Source organism: Astyanax mexicanus, chromosome 5 (genome assembly GCF_023375975.1).
Source record: "Astyanax mexicanus isolate ESR-SI-001 chromosome 5, AstMex3_surface, whole genome shotgun sequence".
In the NCBI taxonomy this organism is placed as follows: Eukaryota; Metazoa; Chordata; class Actinopteri; order Characiformes; family Acestrorhamphidae; genus Astyanax; species Astyanax mexicanus.
Window position 1 is genome coordinate 31,272,104 of NC_064412.1, and position 14,489 is coordinate 31,286,592.

General features: G+C 37.0%; 3 protein-coding genes across 8 annotated transcripts in view; 2 read left to right on the plus strand and 1 right to left on the minus strand.

The window, feature by feature from the left end:
- ppp1r12c (protein phosphatase 1, regulatory subunit 12C) overlaps positions 1-1,851 on the plus strand; it is a 28,799-nt gene extending 26,948 nt beyond the window's left edge. For all 4 annotated transcript variants that reach the window (XM_007231355.4, XM_007231356.4, XM_015600753.3 and 1 more), the window contains exon 20: positions 146-1,851. In XM_007231355.4, coding sequence (XP_007231417.3) covers positions 146-232 — 87 coding nt within the window. In that variant the 3' untranslated portion in view covers positions 233-1,851. The remainder of the gene's footprint in view (positions 1-145) is intronic.
- A 1,099-nt stretch (positions 1,852-2,950) lies between these two features.
- c5h22orf23 (chromosome 5 C22orf23 homolog) lies at positions 2,951-8,842 on the plus strand. Of its 2 annotated transcripts, XM_007231353.4 has the most exons (7): positions 2,951-3,032; positions 3,149-3,284; positions 3,864-3,926; positions 4,891-5,070; positions 5,568-5,699; positions 5,949-6,049; positions 8,326-8,842. In XM_007231353.4, exons 2-7 carry the CDS (start codon positions 3,188-3,190, stop codon positions 8,389-8,391), a joined length of 639 nt encoding a protein of 212 aa, XP_007231415.1. In that variant the 5' UTR covers positions 2,951-3,032; positions 3,149-3,187; the 3' UTR covers positions 8,392-8,842. The 2 variants fall into 2 exon arrangements, with proteins under 2 accessions (XP_007231415.1, XP_007231414.1); XM_007231352.4 differs by having other exon boundaries at positions 2,961-3,284.
- Positions 8,843-9,160: 318 nt separating this feature from the next.
- Positions 9,161-14,489, minus strand: part of micall1a (MICAL-like 1a) — a 40,305-nt gene continuing 34,976 nt past the window's right edge. For both annotated transcript variants that reach the window (XM_007231351.4, XM_007231350.4), the window contains exons 15-16: positions 13,987-14,033; positions 9,161-13,859 (exon numbers count right to left, since the gene is read on the minus strand). In XM_007231351.4, coding sequence (XP_007231413.3) covers positions 13,720-13,859; positions 13,987-14,033 — 187 coding nt within the window. In that variant the 3' untranslated portion in view covers positions 9,161-13,719. The remainder of the gene's footprint in view (positions 13,860-13,986; positions 14,034-14,489) is intronic.

Genomic DNA, 14,489 nt, shown 5'->3' on the forward strand with positions numbered 1-14,489 from the left:
TTGAGTTAACACTTTATAATCAATTTAAGCACAGATTACACAATACTATTCTACAGTCCCGCCCTTTAAAGCTTAATCCATAGCAGGCCATAGCACATGTCTCACTCCTCCTCCTTCTCCTCACTCTTTCTCTCCTTCTCCACAGATTCTTGTCGATCTGCGCGCTGACAACCAGAGGCTGAAAGACGAGAATGCTGCGCTCATTCGCGTCATCAGCAAGCTGTCAAGATGAGCCCCTGTATCCCTGTGTGCCACCATTGCCCTGAAACCACTAGGTGGCACCACTGTCCCTCTCTGCCCATCTCTGCCCAGAATAAACTGGAACAATGCATTTCTCTTTTCTGCACAGCCATAACACACAGCACCTGTGCGTGTATGTGTGTGTATGCGTGCGTGCGTGCGTGTGCGTGTGTGGGTATGTGTGTGTATGCGTGCGTGCGTGCTTGTGTGGATCTGGTCAGGAGTCTGACCTTTATAAACTGCTGTTGCACATTTTATCGGTGAAGCCCAAACAACAAAAGCTAGATTCAGCATAACCAGGGTTCAACGAGCTTCACCTCATTGTGCACAATTGTTAGGACATTTGAAACTCCTTAGGGTGTAGTTTTCTCAAGTCTAGGACCTGCAAAGCTGCAGTTCTAGTAGAACAGTTCTAGATCTTTCCGTGCTTTGTGCGAATTCTAGCTGCATGTAGTTTAGCGAACTTTAACTCTTGACCCAGCTCTGCTGTACTTCTCAAACCTCAAGCTAGCACAGGATCATAGACGTCAAGTCTAGTTGGGCTAATTTTAAGGAGTGAAGTACATACTTGAAGTACGGCGGTATGTAGAGGAACTTGCAGGGTGCTTTTTTTTGTTTTGTTTAGTTTTTTGTTCTGTATATTTAAATCAGATTAATTCTTTTTCGTGCACTGTGCTTGGTTTATTATTATTATTATTATTTTTAACTTTAACCTTGTAGTTTAACACAAAACTAAGCCAGTACAAGGTTAACAATTTCCTCTTTTTTTTACTTTGCTTGTAAGCCAGCTGTGGGTTATTTGCTGTTTAATAGCTAGTTTTTGCTCTGACAGTGCAGAGAAAGCACATCATCCCATCAGGTGTTTTTAAGCTTTGAGGGCTTGACCTAAAGAAGTGCTTGTATTGTTAGATACCACAGAAGAAGAAAAAAAACGTGCCAAAACCTGAACCTCCATCCACTCCTGTGCATCCAGCTTGCTGGTTGGCGGCACGCCGGGACGAACGAGGGATGTTTTTTCCTCTGTGTCTGTCTCTCTCTCTCTCTCTTTTTCTTTTCCTTTCTCTCAGGACAAGCCTAGATCAACACTGTACTCGAGCAGACTGCTACTGTATGTTGGACCAAACAGGCATTTGCATTATTGCTGTTTTTCCTGTTTTTCAGTGAGCGAGTATTTATGAGTGTAAGTGTATTACATGGCCTGTGCCAATGGTGGTGTTTAATTTTTTTTTTTAAGAAGATGAACAGGAACGTTTATACTGTGAGTCCTGCTCTCAAAGGAACAGGCACTTTATAAGGTCAAAGCTTTTGAAAGTTTACCACCTTTTTTTTTCCGCTTCCGATATTATTGATTGTTTTTCATTTGTAAGCCAATGCATGCCAAAATTGTATTTTGACAAAAATATGTGCCTTTCTACATATCTATTTTAATATTTCTATGTTGCTTGGTTGAAAAGTACTGGGCTGGCTGGCCCAATAGCGCTATAACAAGACTCTTCTAACACTCCACCATCCTACAACCCCCTCCCCCAACTGGCTCTGCCATCGTTCTGTGAATGGACATTTTTGAGACAACCAATAAAATCTCAGTAAATAAAACAGTTCAGTACCAGAGCTTTGCCCAGACTCCTCTTTTAATTCATCTCATTCTTTCTTTATCTGGTCATGGTTGTGGTGAACTCATACAGAGCCAAATCAGGAACAAAAGTTGTGGTAATTTGAAAACAATAATGAATACAGAACGTTCAGGTCTTAAAGCTTGAATGTTGATACGATAGCTACAATAATATATTTAAAATAAAAAGACGTGTAGGATGTTTTTAGCTTTCATATAATTTTGATTAAACTTGTTTAAAATATTTTTTTGTTTTTACTTTCTATTTTGTTTTAATGGTTGAGGTCTTATTTTTTCTGGTTATTTACTTTTTTACAGTTTCTTGTTTTTTTTTCCACTTTCAGACTTTTGTCCTTGAATATTGATAACAATATACAAAATGCACAAAATTCCAACATTTAGAAAGAAAATGTTTTTTTCATGAGAAAACCTTTATCCTTGCTGCAAAACATTATATTTACAGAGTAACAGTCATGAAGAATATTCTTAAGTTCTTTATTTTTTTCGCTGTATAACAATATATATAGTTTCTTTGATTTTACCAAGTTGAAAACCTCTGGAATATAATCAAGAGGAAGATGGATGATCACAATTCATCAAACCAAGCTGAACTGCTCGAATTTTTGCACCAGAAGTGGCATAAAGTTATCCAAAAGCAGTGTGTAAGACTGGTGGAGGAGAACATGCTGAGATGCAGGAAAACTGTGCTTAAAAAACAGGCTTATTCTATTCTATTTTTCAGGGTTTTTTTTTTACTATTTCCATTTTTATTTTTTTTCATATTCTGTTTATATTTTTTACTTTCAGTCTTTTGGGCTCGATTAATGACAACACAGCTAAATACAATCTAGCAGTGATTTGCTAATACAGTTAAAAAAATTACATAAAATAAAAAAAAAACTAAAATAAGAAAACTTTTATTCCTGCTGCAAAACATTATGTTCACAAAGTAACAATCATGAAGAACATTGTTAAATTCTTATTTTTTCCCTGAAGAAATATATATATATATTAAAGTTAAAATATATATATATATTACTGGGGAGAAAAAAGTAGCGCACTCTGCTGGTGAGGAGTGAGATTACAGCGCGCTGTTTTCTGGTAACCCATGGCAACATCGACCCTTCGCAGACTGAGCCGAACTGGATGTTGTGCTAAAACAGCGCGTGAATCAGCAGCTGTAAACTACCAGCTACCTAAACAACCAGCTAACATTTTTTTATAACATTTAAATACTGTAATTAGATTATATATAGACAGAGAGAGTCCGGGGTTTAATTGAATCAGTTTTTAAAGGTTTGAGGTTTTGAGCTGCGGGCCTCACTCACTCTGAGGATGGACGGAGGGTCTGCGGCGGAGTCCAGCAGCAGCGGGGGTCTGTGGAACTGTCCCAGAGTGAAATACAGCAACGACACCAGAGAACTCCTACAGTGTGAGTAAATACAGCCAGATACAGCGCTGGAAAAAATTAAGACACATGAACATTGTTGTTTTATTCTATAAACTACGGACAACATTTCTCCCAAATTCCAAATGATAATAATAATTATAATAATAGTTTTGTCATTTAGAGCATTCATTTGCAACAAAAAATGAGAAATGGCTAAAATAACAAAAAAAAAAAAATGCAGAACTTTCAGTTTTTAAATAAAGCAAAGAAAACAAGTTTACATTCCTAAAGTTTTATGAGTTCCGAAATCAATATTAATATTATTCAACAGGGTAGAATAACCCTGGTTTTTAATTACAGGTTTCCTGCATCTTGGCATGTTCTCCTCCACCAGTCTTACACACTGGTTTTGGATAACTTTATGCCACTCCTGGTGGAAAAAATTAAGCAGTTCAGCTTGGATTGATGGCTTTGATTATATTTCAATTTGGTAAAATTAAAGAAACAATATTTAAGCGGTCTCATTCCATTGTTTTTTCATTCATTATAAAATGTCTAGTTGTGGTCTCCAGTGTGAATGAATGCATTTATTACTTATAATTTTTGTTTTCTGATCCACAGTAATGATGCGAGAATCAAGACTCACCAGTTTCCAGCAGCGTCAGCTCAACAACCAGCTCAAGAGTAAGATTATTCAAGTGAATAATGTTCGGAAATTTCACTCATATTTAAAAAAATATGAGTGCTATTCGGAAGAAGGATATAGGTTACAAGGAACAATGAATGCTAAAATATTTTGACTGATATGTGCAATATTCCATGTGTGCCGTTTTTTGTGAAAAAAAAAAGTGCTCAGGTGTTTCTATTTAGCCCTGTTTTATTTAACTGAATTAGTGGTCTCTGAAGAAAGACAGGTTTTGGCTCTTGCACAAGAATATTCATTCATGCAAATATATCAACTCTGATTGGCTAACAGCGCTGCAGCTGCCTACCTGCCTTCCCCCCACAGTCAATTTTACAGCTCTAAAACTCAAACAACAAAATGTTTCAGAGATACAGCTTTAGTTATAAAGGTATTGCACTTAGTGCTAGGTAAAGTTAACCCTTAAGTTTCACTTAACGTCAGACTCGAGTGGCTACACAACCGAGAAAAGTTATCAACTCCCTGAGCCGAGCCCGCCCCTGCGACTCTTCTTCCACGGCCGCATGGATACCTCCCTTCTTGATAACGTTTCTTTCAGCTAAACTAATGCTACTACACTCTTGCCTTACAGCCAATCTCAGAAAACTAGAATATATGAACAATTGGTACTTTTGGCAGTGTTGACAGTGTGCCAAGTCCTGCTGCAAATGGATATTCGCATCTTGATAAAAGTTGTCAGTAGGGTTGCCAACCGTCCCGTGAAATACGGAATCGTCCCGTATTTTGGCAGTAAAATACGCATTCTATATTCTGATTGGCTCAACGAGAGTACATCATAATATACAGCCGATGGATTGGCAAGCGTAAGAAGTACCATGTGTGGCGTGTGAGCGTGTGAACTCGCTGAGGTGCGTGTGACACACGCTCAAAGCGTGAGACTTGAGAACACTGTCTGTAATGCTGAATTTTGTTTGTTGTGTGTGTGTGTGTGTGTGTGTGTACCAGAAGGGGGAGCCTTACCGCTGCGCTGTAACCCCACCTCCTCTGCCCCACCACTGCAGGCTCAGCCTCAGCCCAGTCTCAGTAAGGGTCGCGCTCTGTCAGTCAGGCCGCAGAGACGCAGTGCTGAGCAGTGCAGTGCTGGAGACAACTACACCCGAGAGAGATTCCAACCCAGTGCAGCACGTCTGTATCCCACATTCCTGACTGTTACAGCTTTCATAACTAGACTCTCTTTACACAGAATCGAGTATCGAGTAATCGATAATTAGTAACAGTACCACATTACACAAAGTGCTGGGGACAGAAGCGCAATGGGAGATTGATAAATAGCTTGCTCGCACAGTTTACACTCAACTTAGTCTGTGTCTCCAAATGTGCCCAAACTCAACAGATTACCTATTTAATCATTTCCATATTTTAACAACATCTAGACATTTAAATGCATTTTAAATCTCTTTCATATATACATTGTTACATTTACACATTAAAGATTTATTCTTGGTGTGTTATTTTCTGCATCTGCCAATCTGTGGTGATTTGTACCACATCAGTTTACTTGCTAAATTTAGTCCCTGTACCAGGTTTCTGCTCAAAGACCTTTAAACTTTAACAGTACATTTGTTAACGATAACACCTGATAAGCAGTGATATAACACTACTCCCAATCTTCTGGCTAATAGGAGATCTTGAGAAGGAGAAGCGCAGACTGCAGAATATCTTCGCAACAGGTCAGGAGGAGCCACAGCTCTCTGTCCCACAAACACAGCCTCCCAAGAGAGCAGAGGAGACTCACACAGACAGGTTCCAGGAGGGTGAGATGAATTCTAAAATCCTTAAACGTACCATTTAATTATAATAGATTTTTTTTTTCGAGAATTATTGTTGTTGAATATTATTGTAATCAATTACAATAATTCAGTCAATAATTCATGAGAGTAACCAAAATTATTGCTGACGGCAAAGCCCGCTGATATGTTGCTATATAGTACGTTCAACCTGCAGTTTGCAATTTATTAGCTTACACTTTATGCAGACAAAACATTCTATCCATTTTCTCTCAGTTCTGGATGAGATTGAAGAGAGGAGGCAGTTCCTGGAGGAAATGACTGCTCTTGGAAGGGGGCGCGACTACAATCACATCATTAACTTTGAGATTTCTCAGGTAAAAACACAGCAGAGACACCATACATCAGTGCTTATTTTAGTAAAAAGTTTAAATTGAAACATTACATACAAACTTGCTAAATGCAAAACGTACATCGTTCAGTACTGTGATCTATATTTCCACATAAAATATGGAAACACTCTGTATAAGAGAAGGTCTTTTAGACAGGATATTGGGGGTGAACGTTCTTCCTGACCTGTGCGTATGTTAAAAATAGTAAAAAAACAGCAGCACTTGTTGACTGGAGAATTTGTTGTGGTCATACCAGCAAAACCATCTTTTCAACACAACCTCTCTATAAGCATCGAATCTATCTCTCTCACCGACAAAGGTTGCTAGGAACCTGGGTGTTATGGTTGATGACCAGCTCTCCTTCACGCACCATGTGGCCTCAGTTGCTCGGTCCTGCCGCTTCGCGCTTTATAACATCAGGAAAATTAGACCGTTTCTGACGCAACAGGCCACCCAACTACTGGTACAAGCAGTCATCATCTCACGCCTCGACTACTGCAATGCCCTGCTAACTGTCCTCCCGGCCTGTGTAGTAAAACCACTCCAGATGATCCAGAACGCAGCAGCACGTCTGGTCTTCAACCAACCAAAACGGGCACGTCACCCCGCTGCTCATTGAGCTCCACTGGCTACCAGTTGATGCTCGCATCAAATTCAAAACTCTTACAATCGCCTACAAGGTGATGACAGAACAGGCTCCTTCCTACCTGCACTCGCTCCTGAAGGCTTACGCTACCTCCCGGCCGCTGCGCTCCTCCAATGAACGTCGCCTCGCTTTGCCAAACACTCACACAAAGCAATCCAGACTGTTCTCATACAGAGTTCCCCAATGGTGGAACAAACTACCTGCCACTACCAGATCAGGAGAATCTCTCACTATCTTTAATAAACTCCTGAAGACAGAGCTCTTCAAAGAGCACCTACTCTCCTAACACCTCTAACTAACTACCTTCCACTACCAGATCAGGAGAATCTCTCACTATCTTTAAGAAACTCCTGAAGACAGAGCTCTTCAAAGAGCACTTACTCTCCTAACACCTCTAACACACTAACTACTTCTAACCTCATTTCCTTCTTCCCCTCCTTCACTCCTCTATCCTTTTATTTCCCTTCGACCTCCTTTAAGCCCTATCTAAAAATGGGTTATCTTAATTCCTATTACTTTTGTACTTCATTATTGTAAGTCTTTGGACTTTGGACTATTGTAAGCTTTGGACAAAAGCGTCTGCCAAATGTAATGTAATGTAATGTAATGTTGTCCAGTTAAGTTGCACCAGGTCCATCCACTTTTTGTGTATGTTAATACATTTGATTCCTAAACATGCCACAGCCATATGTTTATCCCATAGGAATCCCTGATTGCATAACTAAGTTCTTACACTTTCTCCCCGTCCCATCACTCAGCACAATGCTTATGTATTGTTCTCCTCCAAGCATACTGAGCCATTTGAAAAGATGCAGGAGGGACAAAATGCAGGAAACGGAGGGGAATAAGGAGGTGGATTTTAGATTGTGGACAGGGAATAGAAGGGGGTCCTAGGTTGTGGATGGGACATAGAGGAACAGGAGGGGGGTTTTAGGTAGTAGGTGAGAATTAGAGAAAGGGAGAGGAGGAGGAAATCTCCAAGGCAGTAGCAGGGATTTTGGGAGGGCAGAGGTAGAATGTAGAAACTGGGGGTCTCTCTGTAGTGGGTGGGAATTGAGAGGGTGGATAAATTCCTAGGTATTTGGTGCGAATAGGGAGGAGGGCCTAGGTGGGCATAGACCACTGCAGTCGTGTCAGTATTTTGTAGTGGGCGCCATGTTCGGGTTTCAGTGTCTAAGCTGAATTTCTATATGGCCTGAATAAATGGGCTTTTCAAAAACTTGCCTTTGTCACATTCTTTGGTAAATAAATATATTCAGAATCCTATATGTTTTTATTCTGTGTACATTTTTCTCCTAAACATCCCTGGATTCTCTGAATTACGAGATTGTAATGTGAATAATGCTAGCTTTAAGCTAATGCTACAGCACACTTAACTAATGTCACAGCACAGCCATAGGGGTGCTAGTCCTAGTAGAAGGGATTTTATATTTCTAGATTATTGGAATTAGGAATATTAGGAATTGGGTGGGGGTTTGTTACCAGGAAACTGGTAGGAAGTAGAGTGGGTTGCTACTGGGTGAGGCTAACATGAGAATTAAAACCCTCTAGTTTGATTGTAAGGCAACAGTGTCCATGAATGCAACATAAGATATGCTCTGCTTCCCTCCCACAGAAAATCAAAGAACTGGAGCTGATTGACATGAAGCGCAGCGAGGAGCTGAAGACCCTCATGAAGTAAAGAGCAGGAGTGACTAACCGGCTGTAAATTTGGCTGCAACTTATAAATGTACAGTACCAGTCAAAAGTATGGATATACCTTAAATTAAGTGTTTTTTCATTATGTTTTTCTGCATTGTAAATTAATAATGAAGTCACCCAAAATGATTTACCAAACAAAAAAAGTGTTAAACAAACCAGAATATATTTTATATTTTACATTCTTCAAAGTAGCACCTCTTGTTTAGATGACAGCTTTGCACAACTTGGCTGGATTTTCTCAGACAGCTTTATGAGGTAGAATTTCTTGTCCTCTTAATGTGTTTGAGAGCATCAGTTGTAAAGTTGTGAAGAGGTAGAGTTGGTATACAGTGAATAGCTCTATTTGAGTAATGTTCTAATCCATATTATGGCAAGAATTACTCAACTAAGTAAAGAAAGAAATACTTTAATAAAAGAAGCTCAGTCAATCTTAGTTTACTATATAATTCTTTATGTGTTCCTTCATAGCCTGGATGACTTTAATATTAATTTACAATGTAAAAAAAAAAAAAAATAAAACATTGAATGAGAAGACAGACTTTTGACTGGTACTGTATGTGTGTATATAAATGCACACAGCATAAATGCAAACAGACTGCCTATATATTGTTAGCTTTTCTAGGGTTTTAGACTTTATACGGTCCTTAACCAGCTAACATGCACTTTAATTCACCCTCAGCAATACGTACAGAGCACCAAAATCTGGAAGGTTCTGAATAACAAGACAAAAACAAGACATCTCACTGTGATTTAGTTACATTAATTTGTTTTATTAATTTTATCATCCAAACCAATGTGCATTGCTTTAACACAATATTGTGTTTTTAAGCAACAAAAGCCCTTGGTTTGAGATATCAGAGGCACAAATACACAAAAAACAATGACAGCATGAACTCTACAACATTAACACAAAGACACAAGAGCTTGGTTGGTAACGAGACAAAAATACAAAAGAAAAGGTAAACAGTTATCAAGACCCAGATGTACACTCTCTACAACATACATTTAATTCATAAATACAATAAAATAATGGCACTCTTTTAAACACCCTTTCATTTCTCATGTCTTGCTTAAAATTAAGGCCCATTACATAATACCAGACGCGCAAACTCCACAAAAAACAAGGAAAGGCATTTCGAGAACATCAATTAAATATTATATTGCAAATTTGTGTACAGGGCTTTGCAAACCTGGTAAGCAACTTCTTCTGTTAATACCTCACGTTAAAAATATTCCTACATTTAAAAAGAAAAAAGAAAAAAAAAGGTTCTTTCATGTTGTTTTTAGCAACTGCTAGATTCAGCCACCATATGACATGAAACTGTGGCCTATTTTAAAAAAAGAGAACACTTAAGAGCTTAACCCAAAGCATCTGAGATGAATTAGACTAGTTATAGGCCTCACAGCACGTGGGTTCCATGGCCTGACTTTCAGAATCAGGCATATTCCTTCTCAAACTCAACTACAAACTATGTAATATGATATTATATTTAATGAATCCTTAAGCAGGTGTTTTTTTTAACATGGTCTCTATTTATTGCCTCTAAACTGTAATATTGCTGCCTTCAAGTCGTGTCAGAAATATCATATTTACAATATGAGAGCACATGAACTCCACCACAAACAAACTTGTATTTACCAATTAGAAACTTGGATTTTTAAATAAGCCCTAGTTTCCCAGTTGGGCGAGTGTCAGGAACAAGGTCAATGAATGAATTAAATTTGTTTATATTGATAAATAAATAATAATAAAAAAATGATGCAAACAGTTCGTATTCTAAACTTCTAAATATTTAAACACTTGCAGGTTGTTATTAGCTAACTAATAAAATCACTAGAAGCACGTGAAAAACGTAAAAGTCTAGTATAATTTACGGTTCTAAAGGAATAAAAATATAATTTAACTAATGCGTGTCTTATTCACTTTATTCTTTTGGAGTAGGGCAAAAATAAACTCCTGTTTTTTATGATAATAGGCCAAAAGTATAATCAAAAAGATTTTCCTAATGGCGTCCATTTCCACCTGACCAAAAAATACTTGAACGCAGGTCAAGTCAAGTAATTAAGTAAGTAATCCAACCTCTTAAATAGGAATTTCCAAGGAGGACTTGAAGGCAGCATATGGCCACACATGATATTTTGTGCATTTTTGCCTTTACTAATAAAATACATTAAGATCAGAACATTTACCAGAAGCCATTGAGGAGATGCAATTCTGCAAACAAATATATTATATATTCTATATATATATAAATGGATGTACTTTGATTGAATTCTATTTAAATTCTCTGCAAAAAAAAAATAAAAAATGGAGTGCATCAGCACACATGTAGTGGGTGTAGCGTAGTGGGTAACACCACTGCATTTATACTTTGAGCCACCCCTAAAGAACACCCTGAATACATGCATTTCTGGGCAAGCTGAGAGACACAGAATGCAGCTTCTGTAAGAAGTGAAAGAAGCATGTGTGCTACAGAGGTAGAGTAATGTTACTTGATTTTAGACAAACATGTTACACAGTGTTTTAACACAGTGTGTTCATCAGAATTACTTACTACAGTTTCTGTTTTGCTAAGCAAGGGGTAGCAATGATCGCAGCACTGTATTATATTATATGTTATATATTAATTAATAGAGTTGATAAAAATGGCTGTTTTACACAAACTAATAAACTATTAGAAATAATTCAGCAACTACCCAATAACTTCCAGCACAGATGTGTTTTAAATCACTGGCTTTACTGTTTTAAGTGTATACAATTTTTGTCTACTGTAATCAACAAATCAACACACAAACTGTTTTTAAATAGGTGTATTAGAAATCATTTAATAATCACTTGTTTTAGCTGCCAAAAAGAATCCATAACTTAGCAATTTACTTCATTAACTGCTAAAATTAGCTGCTCGTTTGTATTGCTAATAGGCCCCACTAATTATATGAAGTTAATTACATAAATGTGATACTGTCACAATATTGTAAGACATTTTCATTGTTATTTATTGTGATTTTGAATTCCATACAATTTTTTATAATGTGTATATTATTCATGTATAATGTATAACTGTGCAGGCCGTCAGTGCACAATATTTCCACAATATGCTCTAAAAAAAGCATCTTATGTATCATGATGCAATTAAAAATACTGTCATATTGCTTTACTCTTTGCGAGACCCATTACAAAGGGGACAATCCAATTCAAAAACATGTTCATTTTCAGTAGGCATGATAGAACTGTGCCACCTAGAGCTTATCGTAAATGTACAATTTTAGTGCCATCCCATTATCTAGATCTATTTATATACAGCTTCTGTGAATGCACTGCGTCACTGTGAAACTACAGACAGGAACTACAGCACATAAAAAAAGTCTTGCATAAAAGCTTTGCATAATGGTTTGCAGCTTTTGCATCAGTAAAGGTTAACAACCTCATCTCCCAAAAAGCACCAGAATGTACAAAAAGCAAAAGCAGAGCACAAAACAAGCATATGAATTCTGTATCATTACTTAATTACTTCTCCAGAATTCATAAGCACAATAACACAGTTAAACTTCAGAGAATCTAAACATCTAAGAGGCAAACCAAAATGAATTGTCTTTGGAAGCTGGAACCGTCATTTGTCATGGTAGATGTGGTAAATAACTTTTACCAACAGTTATTTTAGTTTTCAGAGCTATTTTTAACTATTAGTTGTATCTAGACTGAACAAAAATGCAACAGTTTAACGGTCCTTGCATTCTTGCATCTTTAAAGAAAATAAAGTACATAAAGTTACAATCTGTCTTAAAGGAGAAATCCGGTGTAAAATGGACTTGTAGTGTTGTAGTGAAACATGATAAAGAGTACAAATGTTTGTCAAATAGCCCACCTCTGTTCACCTCCAGCATTCTGTAATACTTCTATTTTAGCTGATGCTCCCAACAGACTTACAATGCAAGTGATAGGGGCATAGCGGTGTCCGATATTATTACACCATTAACAAGACTCAAAGTAGCTCCACACATTTGTAGAATTCCAAGGTCCCGACATTTAAAATGAGGAACTGAGAACTATGAAAGTGCACAGGTAGTTTATAACGCCATCATCTTGAAATTAAGTCATGATAAGTCGACTGAGGGGCACAAACAAATAGTAGGAAAGGGGAACAGATTGCAAAATTAACTATGTGGAAATGCATTCATTTCAGCTGTTGCTGAAAGTATCTCTATATAATATTCATGCATTTCCACAGAATTAATTTTGCAATCTGTTCCCCTATTCTACTAATTTGTTCGTGCTCATCAGCTGACTTAATGTCTTTTTTAACCGTTTTAAATGCCTTGTTCCATATGCAGGCTACAGGCTCTTTTTCTCTGAGTTAAAATTAGTTAGAAAATTTGAGGGCTTTGAAATCTCCTACAGGACACTTGGAGCTGCCTGTTTTTTTCTCTACTCCACTTATTAATTCCAGATCAGTAACAGGAATTAACCCAAATTCTGCAGGTTTGAAATTAGACATAAAAAACTAGACAAACATTACAAAACTAAAGGTTTGGAGAAGACATGAACTGTTTGATTTGTTTTCAGGAATATATTGATTTTTAAAATAGAAAATTCAGGAAAGATCCAATTTTATGATTTTATTCATTATATTTTGACATTAGCAGATTTATTTAAATATTGTTCCTTATGTTCCTTATCAAACATAAAAGCTTTTAATGTAATGCTTGAATGGAAATCCTCAAGATTTAGTGGTGTAATATTTGGTGCATTTTCAAAGTTGCCTCGTTTTAAATTTCATGGCCCTTAGAATTCTACCAGTGAAGTGTGAAGCTATTTTGAGCTTGTTAATGGTGTAAATATAGCCCCAATCACTAACATTCTGAGCCTGTTTTGAGCATTGGCTAAAAGTGCTGTATTTTGTGAAAGCTGGGACAAATGGAGATCGGCCATTTGTAAAAAAAATTTGTACTCATCATGTTTCACTACAACCCAAAACCAATTCACCCCAGATTTCTCCTTTAATTAGTCAGACCCTGTGGGGTATAGACAATTCCAGTCTTATACATTTTTTTATGAATTCAGATGATACTACATCTATTCACAAACGTTAAAGTTAAAACACATTACATACATTATGCTGAAACAGCGTGTTTTTGGATCAATTCTGAGGAGAACAGGAAAGAAGGGAAGAAGTTCAGGTTCGTTTGTCAGTTTTCCTCCAGGTATTTCTTCATACAGTAATTGGCTGAGACCAGTATAAATAGGGCTAAAGATTTATCAACTATCTGTCTTCAGTTTTATCAGTTTGTGCACCTCTCTCCCACCTCATCAGCTTTTCTCCTTGCGTGTGCTCTCCTTCCGTGGGCTCACGCTCTTCGCCACATCACTTTTTGTGCTCAACCTCCTCAACACTTTCATGGGTTTAAATTTTTGTGGCTTCTTTTTCTGCTCACTCTCACCATGGAATTCTTGAAGAAGAGACAACGAACAGATTTTGAAAATGTAAGACAGTGAAAAGGCAGGCATATAGAAAAGAATAAGGAAGATAAAAAAAAGAAGTGAAACCACAATAAGAAGAAAATGAGTAGTCCATACCTTTCTTCTTCAACATCGCAGCCACTAGCTTGTCCTCCTCCTCTTCCCTAAAGAAAAAAAAAATCAAAACACAATTTAAAACTGTTCTGTTTTCTCCTTTGTTAAAAGGAAGTATACTTAAGAGCATTAAAAGTATGCTCAAATTAAAAGAATAAAGAACTAATTAAAAGAATAAAAGGTAAAGAATACCAAAAGTGCATTTTCAATTTAATACATTTTATGAAAATACACATTAAATATACTTTCTCTGTATTTCCATAAAATGCATGTTTAAGCAGTGCTTTAAATTATACTTATGTTGACAGAAAATATATATAGTGGCATTAAATAATGCTCAAACCGCACGTTAGTGTATTTTTCTCAGTAGCATTTAGGTGTACACAACAATGTGCGTCAATTCACAAAGCAGAACATTTACAATATACTTCAATTGTATTAAAAAGGTGTTTAAAAACATAAACCTAAATCTTCTTAAGTTTGCAGAAGCTGTACGAATAAAATGC

What these genes read in the sequence shown, in the direction of transcription:
- c5h22orf23 (XM_007231353.4), top strand. Translation starts at nt 3,188, where the DNA reads ATGGACGGAGGGTCTGCGGCGGAGTCCAGCAGCAGCGGGGGTCTGTGG. An exon ending in CACCAGAGAACTCCTACAGT is followed by an intron (nt 3,285 to 3,863) that starts GTGAGTAAATAC and finishes TCTGATCCACAG; the next exon opens with TAATGATGCGAGAATCAAGA. An exon ending in TTAACTTTGAGATTTCTCAG is followed by an intron (nt 6,050 to 8,325) that starts GTAAAAACACAG and finishes TCCCTCCCACAG; the next exon opens with AAAATCAAAGAACTGGAGCT.